This window comes from Ranitomeya variabilis, chromosome 4, assembly GCF_051348905.1.
Source record: "Ranitomeya variabilis isolate aRanVar5 chromosome 4, aRanVar5.hap1, whole genome shotgun sequence".
Taxonomy (NCBI): Eukaryota; Metazoa; Chordata; class Amphibia; order Anura; family Dendrobatidae; genus Ranitomeya; species Ranitomeya variabilis.
Genome location: NC_135235.1, coordinates 72,094,573 through 72,111,885, shown reverse-complemented (window position 1 = coordinate 72,111,885; position 17,313 = coordinate 72,094,573). Strand labels below are relative to the sequence as shown.

Here is a 17,313-nt window from a genome sequence, read left to right as displayed (position 1 = left end):
TTTTTTCCCAACACAGTCTCCATTTTTGGAGCCAAAATGACTATGAACCCAATATTGCATCATATCTGTATTATGTCACAAAATATTTTAATAATCTTTTTGAGAACAGAAATATCAATTCCTGAAAGCAAATCAGGAGACATAACCACCAGGGCTGTGGAGTTGGAGGTTTGGCTTACCGACTCTACAGCCCTGATAACCACTACAATAAAAAAAAAAAAAATGCCACTAAATCAAAAAAAGGAAGAGTCTTCATGATGTTTTCAAGGTTTTTTTTTTATTGGGAGAAAAAAAAATAAAATATTTAATGTCTCTACCCACATAACCGAAAACAATGGAACACAAGTTAACTTGACAGGAGGTAAACAGACTAGGAACTCCTGAAAAGTTTAGCCTTCTGATTAGTTACAGACGTCACCAAAGTATATTCTCCGTAAACAGGAATCTGTTACTGAATAGGGCCGATTATCACGATGAGAAGGACGGGCTGCTGTGAGCGTTTAGAGCAACTTTATAAAGTTTTCAGTATATACAGTGACGGTCAGGCATGGTCTGCCAAACCTGGTTACAGTTAAGAGGCACGTAGGGTGACAAGGGACCCGGTAAGGATAATGTTTGCAAAAAAAAGAGAAGTCCACAACACTTCCAAAGTTGACACAGGATCCTTTAAAATAATTGCATATCTAATCGATGCTGCTATCTCGGACTCCTTTATAGATCTACTTTTCATTAAAGCCTGCCACCAGCAACAAATACGTGCCTATAGAGTCTTGCAGGACACCCCATAAGGAACGACACAAAACCATAAAGTGCAGTCTCTTAAATGCCAACACACATTATACTCAGCTCTGTCTCAGCAACACGTAAAACCTAAAACATTTAGTTTCTAAAACATGGGGCAAATGGACGGAGACGGCCCAAATTTTTCTAGCCGCCTCCCCATGACCACTGCATAGACTTCTTATCCAATGCACAAAAGGAGGGGTATATTTCTTTGGGGGCATAATATATATAGGAGCTAATGGCAATTCACACTTCTTCCATCATCTCTATAGGTTTATTTCGACCATGGTAAAAAATATCGGCATGCAGTCTTCTTCTCCAGAGCTTTACTTTGGGGAACCAAAAGTGATGAAGCTTCAGCTGCGGTATAGAAGCATGCGTTCTGCGCAGGTCTGACCCACCAAAGTGGCGTACTGCTTGACAACAGTCTCATCGCTTGGCCCCTTGCGTCTCTTCTTGTAGACGCTGTAAGGCATGACGGTGCGTTTGTGCAAGACTCGAACTCGATTCAACTCTGACAAGTGGTCCCTGTCCCCTGTGAAAGGAAGCAGAGGTGACGTTCACACAGCGGTAATCGCACAAGAGAGAAGAGCAATGGCGGAGAGAATCTCCTTAAACATCTGTACAGAACAAAGACATGAAAATGCAGGAGTGCCAGAGCAATGTCTGATGGACAGAATGAAAAATGTAATTCTGCACAAGAACATCTGTGGCCCAGCTGGTTTTAAAGAGACCACCTCACATAGCACAATATTAAAGGCCTCTATAGAAAATGAACAGTATTGAGTGACTTTGACCTTGTTAGTGTGAAGTATTAATGAAAATGTCTGCTGATAGGCGAAGTAAAGCCTTTGGGGTAGGAACGTAGGCTAGAAAAATGGTAGGAACGCAGTCTAGAAAAGCACGTACCTTCTTTAGGATTATCACTAAACCGAGAGTATTTAGAAGACTCGAGCAGCGGTAAACATTTCTCGATAGGCACCCAGGAATAGCTCTCCGGACAAAGAAGTTGCGATGGCTTATACTGACCCTACAAAAGAGAGGAAACGCATGAAGGACGGCACAGTAAGAACATGGATTCAATGTTTATCAAGAGGCAAAAATACAGGAACCTATTTCAATGTGATACAATAAGAACGTTCTCAGACATAATCCAGAGAAAATGCAAAGACCAAGATAAAAAAAAAATGTTTTAACCCATAGCCTACATGGTCCTGGGGTTTGTCCCGCTCTAGTATAATTTTTACTTTTTGACACATCACAAATCCTTAATGTTGGTCTTCTCTTGCTTTTAACTTACAAGGTAAGCCATCATTACAAGAGGATAGTTTAAAACAGGTTTTCGTGTTCCATGCACATTTATTTATTTTTACAATTTGTCAAATTTTCTTTTTACATATCAATTTGTTTTAAATCATAAAAAAATATGATATTTTAAAATTTTCATATTGGCCACTGTTTTTTTTTTTTTCTCTTTTAGACTCATACTTCCTATTTCAGGAAACAACAAATGTACATGGTCACAGCAGTCAAACACGGACCGCATTTTTTGGTTTGGGTGTGTAAAGAGCATGTACAAAAGTCATTATGAAGGGAGAGGGGAGCAGGATCAGCTGTGATTAGAGGATCCTGTGTTATCAGCCTAGGTGTAATCTGTCATTGGAATCCTGCCTCTGATAAGGAAACTGCTGTTAACTCTTCCTGAAAGGACAGGAAGTATGGGTCTAAAATGGCCCGGTTAGCAGTGTGAAAGTTGCAAGACTCGTAATTTTGTTTAATTTCTTATTATAGTAATCATATGAAAAAGAAAAACCACACATTTACAAGTATATAAAAAAATTTTTTTTAGACAAAAACTAGACGTAATAGGTTATTTCCTGATGACAATTTCCCTTTAAAGCATAAGAAAAAAGGAAGCGGTCGGCTCAACTTGGCACTTTAATGCTTGCGATACCAGTCATGCCCTGCGCTGTTTACTATTCCTTGCATGTACCGGGCATAGGGAAAGATTTGGCCTTTATTTGTCTTTCTTCTCGCCACTGTGGTTGCCATCGCTACTCTGTTCTCCACACAAATAAGTAACCAGAATCATGTGCATTAACTAGATGAAAGAAACAATCCAACTTCTTACTAACAATATACTGAATGGTCAAACGCATGAAAATGAAGTCAAATTATTTTTCAAAAGAAGTGTAATGCTCCTGAGGAAGGAGTCATTTAAGGCTAGGTTCACATTGCGTTAACGGGTTAACGCTAACAGACTGCGTTGCATGGCGAAATAGTCGCAATTAACGCCATGCAACGGGTCCGTTAGCGCACCCATTGACGGCAATGTGATTCTGATCTCTAGCGCATCGTTAGCACATGCCATTTTCGGCACGCGCTAGCGATGTGCCGTTATTTTCTGACGGACCTCGGACGCTGCTTGCCGCGTCCGAGGTCCGGTCCTCACTAGCGCAGATCGGGGATCTGTGCTAGCGGGATCGGCAAACGCGGACCCTAGAGATACATTGCGTTAGCGCAATCTGCTAGCACTATGCGCTTAACGGATTGCCCTAACGCAATGTGAACCTAGCCTTATAGCTATTGATAAATATCGATGAAATACGAACAGTCTAAAGTATCCGCATACTGTATTCCTGATAATAAGTCATTCCGCTTCCAATAGCCCTTGTACACAAGACGGACCTCTGCACAGATTAGCGCCCCTATACAATCTAATTGATTCAATCCCTATGGGGCCGATTCATTAAAACTGACTTTGCGCACACCAGTTTTACAGAAGTGCTCGCTGGAGAACCCGGTGCCAAATTCATGAAGAGGCACGTGCTACTTAAAGGGGTATTCCCCTCTCTAAGATCCCACTCCAATATGTAGTAGGTGTAATAATATTATTAGCAAATACCTCCAATTAGAAATGTAGTATAGTTCTTCTGCTGAGCTATGTCTCTTTCCTCATGTGCAGGAATTGCAGTACCTTAGGAATCCATGATTACGACTACTAGCAACCAGCTGTCACTTCATCAGTGAAACATGGATATTTAAAGTCCAGCAATGTTTACTCGAGGAAAGACAAGGCGAGTCAGAAAAACTATACATGTTTAATGGGAGGTATTTGCTAATATTATAATTATTATCACACGTACTACATATTGGGATAGGATGTCTGTCATTGGAATATCCCTTTAAAGGGAACCTGTCAAGTGAAAAAAAAAACACTATTAACCTGCAGATGTGGGGTTAATCTTAGCGTTTTGAACCTGCCCGGCACCTGCGCCCCACTGCTGGGAGGAAATGAACTTCATTCCTCCCGGCAGCGTTCAGGTTCCAGTCACGAGCGGCAGCTGCGCAAGTTCAGTCACTGCTCAGTATACAGATAGCGGCGGCTGCAGCTGAGCCCCCCCGCACTGACTGACAGCAGCTCAGCATTAGGGCCGGCTGTCAGTCACTGCAGGGGGCACAGATACAGTTGCCGCTCTCTAGTGACTGAAACACTACTGAGAGGTACAAAGTTCATTTCCTCCCAGCAGCGGGGTCTATGTGCCCGTTGCTGAGCATGTTCACAACACTAAACCTGCAGATTAACCCCATATCTAGGGGTTGGTAGCATTTTTTTCACGCGACAGGTTTCCTTTTATGAATTTGGCCCATCTTCTCAGAAGTGCACGGTCACCTCACCAGAAATGCTACCCTAGACAGGCATGGGGATAGCAATTACGGTAAACAAAATATTTGGAATTATAATGAACTGGTTAGCCGGCTGTAGCCACGCCCCCTCCCAAGATCCACCCATTTGGGCGGAGCTACTTGAAAATGGCATGAAAAGAATTCTAAGTGAGAAAAACGCCATGACTTTTTAAAAGGTTTTAGGCTTTTTTTGACAAAAATACTTTGATTATCCCCCACCCCCATCTTTGATTTGTATAGAGGAGATATCTGAGCTTCTATTCTGTGCAAACATCACTGTGAAGGGAGGGGGAGGAGGGGAGCTGTGAAATCACCCATGTGATGTTGGATCTTGTGTCATCTACTGAATATAGCGATGTAGCTTTTCAATTTAATCCAACCTCTGATGATAACGGGACTGCTGAAAAGTCATAAAGATAGAACAGGAAGTGTGAGTCTAGCATGAGGGCTAGTGGCCAGTGTGAAAGATCCAAGATTTACTTTTTTTTTTTTTTTTTTTTTTTAATATATAGATGGTGATATATAATTGTTTCATAAATTTAAACTGGAAATCTTGTTTAAAAATTAAGTTATTCACCGATGGTCACTCCTCTTAATCGGTATTTCCTTTCAAAATGTCAATCCTCTGTATTTCAGATCCCCAGTCACTACGTTATATATATATATATATATATATATATATATATATATATATATATATATTATATATATATATATATATATATATATATATATATATATATATATATAAAAAAAAAAACACTAGGAAAAACGTATACAAAAAGTATGATTATTCTAAATGTGTCAGCCCCCCAAAACTACCTCTTAGGACTTCATCCGTATGTGTTGCAGACACTTCCTGACAACGGGGAATGGCTTTGCTGGAAATTGGGGTTGCTTGGCAAGTTTCTGAAGCAAAATAAGCCCCCTAATACATGGTGTAAGCTTAGATTAGACAGTCCAATGATGCACTAAATTCGTTTATCAGCATGAGATACTGATAATTTGGGCAATTTTAAGACTGTCTAGATAAGGCTGGGACGACTTGGCAGCTTTAGACTTGACACTTGCCGCATGGCTAAAGATTGCAAAATGTCACCGCTACATCTCAGAGCAATATGGGCAACCTCGAGGATTTTGTGGCTGAAAAGCTGCAGAAAAATCTAATGTAATTGAAATTTTTGCAACTTGCATGCTGCTGACGAAGTACCCTTGGGGGTCGAAGGGTGACCTCAATCAACTAGTACTGCACTGCAATGTAGCAGTGACACACAGCAATATTCAGCCACACGACACGCATCACCAACTAACAGCCTCAAATTAACAGTATTGATAATTATGCCCCAATGTGTTGTGGCTCATTTAGAAACAAGAGGGACAGGTGCATGACTAAGGAAGCGCCTGGTGAATCCTCAACCATCAATCCCACCTCTCAGGTTTGCTACGTATCAGTCTTGCAGTATGTTATGTGCCGAGTGTTCAAATTGTAATCCGTTCTAAAAGGAAAATAATGGGAGTCACAGCCGTGAGGATCCAAAATGGCTTAAAATAGGCGTGATTTTTACAGGTTTGGTCTCCAAAGACAGGATAGGTCTGTCTGGATCCCCACTGATCCCAAGAATGGGGCAGCATTAGCACTAGTAACGCGTTTCTGCTCTGTAACAGGTTTTGCCTCGGCCTCAGAAATCTCCCTCCCCCAGCAGATCGGTGACATGCCATGTTATTACAAGAATTTGATTTAATAATACATTTATTAAAAAGGTCTCAAATATTTCTGCCGTTTTCCAGAAGTGATTGTCTGTATAGAAATGAAAACTAAGGAATTTCCATATTATGATCTGCAAGTTGTTTTTGACAGATTTAAAGAGCTGATAAAACACCTCTGGAAAAAGCAGCTTTGAGAATTAAGACCAGTATTTCGGAATATTTCCTGGCACGCGCCGTCTATTTACGGTTTTATTCCACAGAAAAGGTGCACAAAAATAGCTTCAATAATTGCCGTGATTTTCTGCTATGGAAAAAAGCTACTGAAACACAAATGTGATACTCACCCAGGGGACCACACACAATTCTTCCCTCAGAAGGTTTGGTGGTTATTAAGTGCTGCATTGCCTCGGTGCTAACAAAGATCCCGAGCTCAGCCCAACTCGAGACAAGATCAAATATGGCCCGGGTCCATCCCAATCATCAGAGACCATTGGTGGCTCATTTGGGTAACTATTAGGTTGGCGGACAGAGACGTCTCCCATGGAGGCTAGTGCAAGTGGAAGGTGTGACTTTTATATTAATCGATATACAATAGTTTTAAACAATGTATCCTTGGGGGTGGACTGGCTCTTCTTAACCTCTTAGAGACGGAGCCAATTTGGTCCTTCCTGGCCAGGTCAAATTTTTGAAATCCGAACGCTGCAACGTATCCCAGTGATTCAGAGATTGTTTTTTCATGACGCATTGTACTTTATGTTAAGTGGTAAATTTAGGTCGATATGTTTTACGATTATTTGTAAAAATTTGGGAAGTTCGTCATGCTGCAACAAAATTATTAATAAATAACATTTCCCATAAGTCTAATTTACATCTACATCATTTTTCAAACATATTTTGTTAGGATGTTAGAAGGGTTAAAAGTTTAGCAGCGATTTCTCATTTTTTCAAATACCGTATATACTCGAGTATAAGCCGAGAATTTCAGCCCATTTTTTTAGGCTGAAATTGCCCCGCTCGGCTTATACTCGAGTCATTCCCAGGGGTTGGCAGTGGAGGGGGAGCGGCAGCTGTCTAATAACACTCACCTGCTCCTGGCGCTGTCCCTGTACGTCCCTAGTTCCCAGGCGATGACAGCTTCTTCCTGTAGTGAGTGGTCACATGGTACCGCTCATTACAGTAATGAATATGGACCTGACTCCACTCCCATAGGGGTGGAGCCGCATATTCATTACTGTAGTGAGCGGTACCATGTGACCACTCACTACAGGAAGAAGCTGCCGGCACCTGGGAACAGACGTGCAGGGACCGAGCCAGGAGCAGGTGAGTATAACGCAGTGCGCGATATTCACCTGTTTCACCGCCGACCGCGTCTTCCCCGTCCTCTGCAGCGACGCTCAGGTCAGAGGGCGCGGTGACGCGATTAGTGTGCACCCCCCTCTGCCTCAACAGTCAGTGCAGAGGACACGGAAGACACAGCCGTCGGTGGAACGGGGAGCAGGTGAATATAGCAAATGCCGGGGGGCCTGAGAGGTATGTCATTTTTTTTTTTTTTTTTTTTTTTTTAATCGCAGCAACAGCATATGGGGCAAATGTCTGTATGGAGCATCTTATGGGGCCATGTGCAGCATTATATGGGGCAAATATCTGTATGGGGCAATGTGCAGCATTATATATATGGGGCAAATATCTGTATGGGGCCATGTGCAGCATTATATGGGGCAAATATCTGTATGGAGCATCTTATGGGGCCATAATCAGCATTTGTGGAGCATTATATGGGGCAAATGTCTGTATGGAGCATCTTATGGGGCCCATCATGAACTGTATAGAGCATTATATGGGGCTCCTGATACAATATGGATATGCAAAAACACTTAAACTACTGATGTCTCAATAAATTTTACTTTTATTGGTATCTATTTTTATTTTTGAAATTCACCGGTAGCTGCTGCATTTTCCACCCTAGGCTTATACTCGAGTCATTAAGTTTTCCCAGTTTTTTGTGGCAAAATTAGGGGTCTCGGCTTATACTCGGGTCGGCTTACACTCGAGTATATACGGTACATTTACAATACCTGTTTCTTTAGGGACCTATTCAGATTTAAATGGACTTTGAGGGGCCTATATATTGGAAATGCCCCAAATCTGATACCAATTTAAAAACCGCACCCCTCAAATACTATAAAACTGCTTTCGTGAAATTTTTAAACCCTTCAGATGCTACACCGGAATTAATGCAAAGTGGAACAAAAATAAATAAATTTAACTAGGGATAGCACTACAAAATGGAACACAATTTGTTACCCAGTTTCTTCAGAGCATGCTGATGCCCCACGTGATCAGAATCCTGAATCCTGTTTCTTCACACAGCAGGGTTCGTAGAGGAAGGAGACCTGTTTGAATTTTGAAACATTTGAACGAAATACAGTGGCTTGCAAAAATATTCACTCCACTGGCATTTTTTGTGTTTTGCATCAGTTCATGGAAAGAACATGCCTACAACTGTGAACATTTGGTTTTCTTTTTATGCATAACTGTTCACCCCCCTTCCCCCTAAAGTCAGTACTTTGTAGAGCCTCTATTTGCTGCAATTACAACTGCAAGTCACTTTGGAGGAGTCTCTATGAACTTACCACAGCTTGCCACTGGGATTTTTGCCCATTCCTCAAGGCAAAACTGCTCCAGCTCCTTTAAAGGGAACCTGTCACCCCGTTTTTTCGGTATGAGATAAAAATACTGTTAAATAGGGCCTGAGCTGAGCATTACAATAGTGTGTTTTGTGGACCCCGATTCCCCACCTATGCTGGCGAAATACGTTACCGAAGTAGTCGTTTTCGCCTGTCAATCAGGCTGGTCAGGTCAAAAGGGTGTGGTGTCCTCCCCCAGATCTTGCGTAGTTTTCCGTTGGTGGCGTAGTGGTGTGCGCATGTCCAAGGTCCAGAATCCTCTGCTAGGGGATTTAAAAGAGCGCGCTGTTCGTTATTCATTGGTGATCGGTGGGCGCGGCCATCTTCCTTTGGCCGCGCGTGCGCAGAAGCGGCGCTGTGCTGGCCGCGACGCTCTGCTGGCCGCGGCTTCAGGAAAATGGCCGCGGGATGCCGCGCGTGCGCAGATGGATATCGCGGCGGCCATTTTCCTGAAGCCGCGGCCAGTAGAGCGTCGCGGCCAGCACAGCGCCGCTTCTGCGCACGCGCGGCCAAAGGAAGATGGCCGCGCCCACCGATCACCAATGAATAACAAACAGCGCGCTCTTTTAAATCCCCTGGCAGAGGATTCTGGACCTTGGACATGCGCACACCACTACGCCACCAACGGAAAACTACGCAAGATCTGGGGGAGGACACCACACCCTTTTGACCTGACCAGCCTGATTGACAGGCGAAAACGACTACTTCGGTAACGTATTTCGCCAGCATAGGTGGGGAATCGGGGTCCACAAAATACACTATTGTAATGCTCAGCTCAGGCCCTATTTAACAGTATTTTTATCTCATACCGAAAAAACGGGGTGACAGGTTCCCTTTAAGTTAGATGGTTTCCTCTGGTGAACAGCAATCAAGTCAGACCAGATTCTCGATTAAATTAAGGTCTGGGCCACTCCAAAACATTTACACATTTCCCCTTAAACCTCTCGAGTATTGCGACAGCAGAATGCTTTGGGTCATTGTCTTATTGGAAAGAACCTCCATCCCAGCCTCAAATCACTGACAAACAGGTTTTGCTCAAGAATATCCCTGTATTTCGCATCATCCATTTTCCCAGTCCCTGTTGCCGAATAATACCTCCACAGCATGATGTTGCCACCACGTTTCACTGTGGGGATGATGTTCTTGGGGTGATGAGCTGTGTTGGTTTGGTGCCAGCCATAGTGTTTACCTTGGTGGTCAAAAACGTAAATTTTGATCTCTTCTGACCACAACACCTTCCTCCATACATTTGGGGAATGCCCCACATGTCTTTTGGCAAAACTGAAAATGAGCCTTACAATTTGTGTGGAAGTAAAGGCTTTTTTCTACCCACTCTTCCATAAAGGCCACCTCTACGGAGTGTACGGCTTATTGTGGTCGTATGGACAAATACTCCAGTCTCTGCTTGGGAACTCTGCAGCTCCTTCAGGGTCAACTTTGGTCTCTGTGCTTCCTTTCTGATTAATGCCCTCGTTGCCAGAGCTGAGTGTTTGGTGGGCGGCCCTCTCTTGGTTGGTATGTTGTGGTACCATGTTCTTTCCATATGATGATAAATGGATTTGAAGGTGCTCCGAGGATCATCAGATTGTATATATTTTTTTTTTTTTTTATTTTTTTTTTTTTTATTTTTTTTTATAACCCAACCATGACTTCTACTTCTCAACACATTTGTCCCTGACCTGTTGGAGATCTCCTTGGTCTTCATGGTGGTGTTTGGTTGGTGGTGCTTCTTTCTTAACCAAAAGTATTTTTGGTTTTGCATTTTCATTTTTTGCTCCCCTTCCTCCCGGAGCCATAACTCTTTTATATATATTGATCAAAATGGACATGTGAGGGCTTGTTTTTTTGCGGGACCAATAGTACTTTTGAACAACATCATTGGTTTTACCATGTCATGTACTCGAAAACGGGAAAAAAATTCCAAGTGCTGTGAAATTGCAAAAAAACTGCAATCCCACAGTTTTTTTGTTAAACCGTGTTCACTAAAAGCTGATCGGCCATTATGATTCTCCAGGTCATTATGAGTTCATAGACACCAAACATGTCTGGGTTCTTTAAGTGGTGCAAAAAAAATTCCTAAGTTTCTTTAAAAAAAAAAATTGTGCCTTTTGCGTGCTGAGCTGACATTTTTAATGATACAATTTTGGTCCAGATACGTTCTTTTGATTGCCCGTTATTGCATTTTAATGCAATGTTGAGTCGACCAAAAAAAATCCCCAAATTCTGGCGTTTGGACCTTCTCGTTAATTCTTTTTTCATATTGATAGATTAGCCAATTCTGAATGCGGTGATACCAAATGTGTTTTTTTTTTTTATTTTATTTTGAATGGGGCAAAATCGTGGAAATCTGAAGTTTTATATTTTTTTTAATATTTAAATTTTATTTTATTTTTTTAACTTTTGGCATGCTTTAATAGTCTCCATGGGAGACTAGAAGCTGCCATAACCCAATTGCCTCTGTTACATACAGGCAATGATTAGATCGCATGTATGTAGCAGATTTGCTGACTTGCTATGAGCGCTGACCACCTGATGGCACTCATAGCAATCCGGCAGTGACCACCATAGAGGTCTCCAGGAGACCTCTGGTTGTCATGCCAACTCACTGGTAACCTGCGATCACGTGACGGGGTCACCGATGGGCGGGATTTCCGGCACGCTTGCTGGAAGCGAGCGTTTAATGCCGCTGTCAGAGATAGACAGCGGCATTTAACTAATTAACAGCCAAGAGTGGATCGGGATTTCACACGCGGCTGTTAGAGGTACATGTCAGCTGTTCAAAACAGCTGACATGCTGGAAAAGATGTGAGCTCAGCGACGGAGCCCGCATCAAAGGGAGGGAGTCTGACATCGGCGTACTATTACGCCCGATGTCGGAAAGGGGTTATTGATGTTGTGGCCTTTCAGAAAAGGTAACGAGTAAATAATAACAGACCACATAACACTTAGATTGCACACAGGTGGACTTCCTTTCACTAAGCATATGACTTATGAAGGTAATTGCTTGCACCAGACATTTTCAGGGGATTCATAACATAAGGGGTGAAATACACTGCTCAAAAAATAAAGGGAACACTTAAACAGCAGAATATAACTCCAAGTAAATCAAACTTCTGTGAAATCAAACTGTCCACTTAGGAAGTAACACTGTTTGACAATCAATTTCACATGCTGTTGTGCAAATGGAATAGACAACAGATGGAAATTATTGGCAATTATCAAGACACACTCAATAAAGGAGTGGTTCTGCAGATGGGGACCACAGACCACATCTCAGTACCGATGCTTTCTGGCTGTTTTGGTCACTTTTGAATGTTGGTTGTGCTTTCACACTCATGGAAGCATGAGACGGACTCTACAGCCCACACAAGTGGCTCAGGTAGTGCAGCTCATCCAGGATGGCATATCAATGTGAGCTGTGGTAAGAAGGTTTGCTGTGTCTGTCAGTGTAGTGTCCAGAGGCTGGAGGCGCTACCAGGAGACAGGCCAGTACACCAGGAGATGTGGAGGGGGCCTTAGGAGGGCAACAACCTAGCAGCAGGACCGCTACATCAGCCTTTGTGCAAGGAGAAACAGGAGGAGCACTGCCACAGCCCTGCAAAATGACCTCCAGCAGGCCTTAAATGTGCATGTGTCTGCACAAAAGGTTAGGCTAGTTTCACATTTGCGTTTAAATCCGCAGCGTTTAAAATGCATCCGCAAGTGGTGGAAAAAACGCATATAAACACGTACAAACGCGGCGTTTTTTAGACGCATGCGGTGTCGCATGCGGGTAAAAAAATGCCACGTTTGTACGCGTTTATATGCGGTTTTTTTCCTGCGTTTGCGGTTTTGGTACGCATGGAGAAATTTCACAAGAGAAAAATCAAGATAACCAGACACCGCCAATGGGACTACAGAGGGCGTATATTATGACGAAACGCGGAACGGTATAAATGGCCCCCCAAAACAAATTCATGAATAGCTGGTTTTTGTTCATTCTGCTTCACAAAAAGCAGAATAAAAAGCGATCAAAACTGTCACGTGCCCGAAAATGTTAACAATAAAAATGTCAACTCGTCCCGCAAAAAAACAGACCTCATGACTGTGGACCAAAATATGGAAAAATTGTAGCTCTCAAAATGTGGTAACGCAAAAAATATTTTTTGGAATAAAAAGTGTCTTTAGTGTGTGACAGCTGCCAATCATAAAAATCCACTAGAAAAACCCCTATAAATAGAAATCAAACCCCCTTCATCAACTCCTTAGTTAGGGAAAAATTAAAAAATTGTATTTATTTCCATTTTCCCATTAGGATTAGGGCTAGGGTTAGGGTTTGGATCCCTTTATCACCTTGATGGTGGGGGGTGGCATATCAGTGTCTAAACTTGTTTTTCTCTATTGAAACGCATGCATTAAAAAACGCAACCAAACGCATGTGCTTAAAAACGCATGCGTTTACATAGACAGCAATGCGTTTTTTTGTCGCAATCCTTGCGCAATCGACCGCATGCGTTTCCTGGCGGCAAATAGACGCCTCTAGAAATTACATGTTGCATTTCTGCACCAAGCCGCAAATGACGAAAAAACGCATACGTCGTCAAACGCGGCAAAACGCGAGAAAACAAAAACGCATGCCTTTTTAATGTTAAATATAGGAAAACAAAACGCATGCGTTTATATGCGGTACAAATGCTGCGGCAACAACCGCAAATGTGAAACCAGCCTAAGAAACAGTTTCCATGAGGATGGTCTAAGTGCCTGACTCCCACAGATGGGTGTTGTGCTCACAGTCCAACACCGTGCAGGATGCTTGGCATTTGCCACAGAACACCAGGATTGGCAAATTCGCCACTGGTGCCCTGTGCTCTTCACAGATGAAAGGTTCACACTGAGCACATGTGACAGACGCGACAGAGTCTGGAGATGCCGTGGAGAGCGATCTGCTGCCTGCAACATCCTTCAGCATGACCGGTTTGGCAGTAGGTCAGTAATGGTGTGGGGTGGCATTTCTTTGGAGGGTCGCACAGCCCTCCATGTGCTCGTCAGAGGTAGCTTAACTGCCATTAGGTACCGAGATGAGATCCTCAGACCCCTTGTGAGACCATATGCTGGTACGGTTCGCCATGGTTTCCTCCTAGTGCAGGACAATGCCAGACCTCATGTGGCTGGATTGTGTCAGCAGTTTCTGCAAGATGAAGGCATTGAAGCTATGGACTGGCCCGCCCGTTCCCCAGACCTGAATCTGATTGAACACATCTGGGACATCATGTCTCGCACTATTCACCAAAGTCACGTTGCACCACAGACTGTTCCTAAGTTGGCGGATGCTTTAGTCCAGGTCTGGGAGGAGATCCCTTAGGAGACCATCCGCCGCCTCATCAGGAGCATGCCCAGGCTTTGTAGGGAGGTCATACAGGTACTTGGTGGCCAAGTGCACAACTGAGCATCATTTCCTTTTCTTGAGGCATTTCCACTGAAGTTGGATCAGCCTGTAATTTGATTTTCCACTTTGATTTTGAGCATCATTCCAAATTCAGACCTCCATGGGATATTAATTTGGATTTACATTGATCATTTACATTTTTATGTTTTATTCTTCTCAACGCATTTCACTATGTAATGAATAAAGGTTTGAAACTGGAATATTTAATTCAGAGATATCTATGATGAGGGATTTTAGTGTTCCCTTTATTTTTTTGAGCAGTGTACATATGCATAAAGGACTGTGGAGTCTGAATCAGAGTCGGTGTCCATTTTGCTGGAGTCAGAGTTGGTATAAAATGGACCGACTGCTACAATATATAATAAATTGGGTTCAGTAAATTTTTTCACAAGAATTTGGAAAAGTTATAAAATGTCCTATAAATGTTTGTCCTGTTCCTAATCTAAGAATCTCGGCTTTTAGTAGAGATGAATCTGTGCTGCACTTTATGTACATGCTAAGTAGTGAGGCAGGGCTGTGGAGTCTGAGTCGTGGAGTCAGGGAAAAGGAGTCGTCCTAGTTTGGCTTACCCGATTCCACAGCCCTGTATGCACATGCCAATTTTTAGTTATTTGATCCCATAAATTAATGTATGCCTATATTTCTCTCACTTCATCAATTTAGACTAGTGTTGATTCACGACTCACAAATCATATTACAAAAATATTTAAACATGTTTTATCTTTTATCACCAAGGCGTTGTTTTTAGTGGCGAAACAGCTTTTTGTGCAGTTTTTTTTTTACTTCATTACATATTGTATGTATCTTTTTTTTTTTTTACTTTTCCACTTAGTCCTACCGTGGGACATGAATATTTTTACTTTGGTCACAGCGGCTGTTAAGGGTACTTAGCTATGCGCACACGTTGCAAATTTTGCTGCCGATTTGATGCTGCGGATCTGCAGCTGTTTTCCATGCGTTGTACAGTACCATGTAAACGTATGGAAAACAAAATCCGCAGTGCACATGCTGCGGAAAAAAACGCGTGGAAACACAGCGGTGTTTTTTCCGCAGCATGTCAATTCTTTGTGCGGATTCCACAGCGGTTTACACCTGCTCCTCAATAGGAATACGCAGGTGTAAAACCGCAGGTGAAATCCGCACAAAAACCGCGGTAAATCCACGGGTAATCCACAGTGCGGTTTACCTGCAGATTTTGCAAAAACAATGCGGAAAAATCCACACACCAATCCGCAACGTGTGCACATAGCCTTAAAGGCGCTGAGAAATAATTGTATAGCACCCCCCGGCACTGGAAAATCTCTGGGGTCTCAGCTCCTGGGGGTAGCTCCCGCATACCTGTGCACCCAATGCAAACTGGAGTAGTGAGCACTTGTGCTCAACACTAATGGCGACATTCAATATGACAACCTAATGTTATCAAATTCTGTGTCGCACCTGTGGGTTCAATATGCTCAATACCACTGGATAAAATCCTTGAGGGGTATGGTTTCCAAAATGGGGTCACTTGTGGGGGGTTCAGACAGACTGGGTGGACAGCAGTGTGAGCAGCCTCTCCTCACCAGCCCTGGTATCTCCAGTGTTAGATCATATGGACACGGTGGACAGCAGTGTGAGCAGCCTTTTCTTACCTCAGCACCCCTGGTATCTCCAGTATTAGATAATGTAGACAGGGTGGACAGCAGTGTGAGCAGCCTCTCCTCACCAGCCCTGGTATCTCCAGTATTAGATCAGATAGACAGGGTGGACAGCAGTGTGAGCAGCCTCTCCTCACCAGCCCTGGTATCTCCAGTGTTAGATCATATGGACAGGGTGGACAGCAGTGTGAGCAGCCTCTCCTCACCAGCCCTGGTATCTCCAGTATTAGATCATATGGACAGGGTGGACAGCAGTGTGAGCAGCCTCTCCTCACCTCAGCACCTCTGATATTCCTACATGTGAAGGAGGGTGGAGCTTCCTACTGCACATGCTCACACGCACCTGTGATAATACTCTAGTGAAACAAGACGGCGGCAATTTTAATTCTACAGTCATTACTTTTCTAGGAAAAACTATTGTGATTTGCTAATTAAATACATTTAGGAATTTAAAATAATATTGCCATTAGTTACTTATTTTTTTCTACATCCAGAAAACCCATCTAAGGAACCCAGCTGAGAATGGAGTCTTAAGACCCCTATACACAGACTAAGGTCGGCCGTACCCGCTGATATCAACCAACAGTATATGGTGTATGGAGGCCTCCAGACTGCCCCAATAGATGACATTGGGAAAGAGAATGATATGGTATATTGGTCAAACAGGGGCTGGACAGACATCAGTCTGAGATGGTTTAGTGAATCCTGCACTGAGCAGGGGTTGGACACAGTGACCCTGAAGGTCCCGTCCAACTCTAACATTCTATGATTCCTTTTGTTCGCTGGGAGATGAGCTGCCGCCAAAAATATCTAGCAATGGCCCTCTCATAAGGAAACACTTGGTGGAGCTGAGAGCTCCTGTGAACAATTGTTACGCTGCTATATTGTGCATGGGAACTTTTGAAGAGGGTCTTTCACCAAATCTTTCATGTTCAACTGGACACACGATGTAATACAGGCTGCAGAACAGAATAAAGCGTGAGATTTTCTCTCTTTATTTCACCTCTCTTTGCGGAAATATTCGTAATCAAAGCATTTGGCACCTAATAAGTTAATATTGGTTACGTCCATGTGGGTGTTATTAGAAAATGCTCATTCATCATGTGCGATGATTTTCAAGCAATCTTAAAAAATCATCGTTCTTGGCAGCACATCATATAAACAGAAGTGCTGCCGATAACATGATACTCTATGTGCACAGATCGATCGGATTAGCGATTGTACCACGAGTATAGAAGTCAGTGTAACCAGGATGGTAATCATCCACCCATCAGTTAACAGCCTGTAAGTCAAGAGCGGTCATATATTGAGTAATAGGGCAGCCATTTTCTTCCGGTGAAACATACAAGATCGTCCCCTTATGCTACAGAGACAATTTGCCAATAAT

At 42.9% G+C, this 17,313-nt stretch overlaps 1 protein-coding gene across 8 annotated transcripts in view; it reads right to left on the bottom strand.

The window, feature by feature from the left end:
• Positions 1–261: 261 nt before the first annotated feature.
• ATE1 (arginyltransferase 1) overlaps positions 262–17,313 on the bottom strand; it is a 134,276-nt gene continuing 117,224 nt past the window's right edge. For all 8 annotated transcript variants that reach the window (XM_077258707.1, XM_077258710.1, XM_077258714.1 and 5 more), the window contains 2 exons: positions 1,693–1,813; positions 262–1,318 (listed from right to left, as the gene is read on the bottom strand). In XM_077258707.1, coding sequence (XP_077114822.1) covers positions 1,140–1,318; positions 1,693–1,813 — 300 coding nt within the window. In that variant the 3' untranslated portion in view covers positions 262–1,139. The remainder of the gene's footprint in view (positions 1,319–1,692; positions 1,814–17,313) is intronic.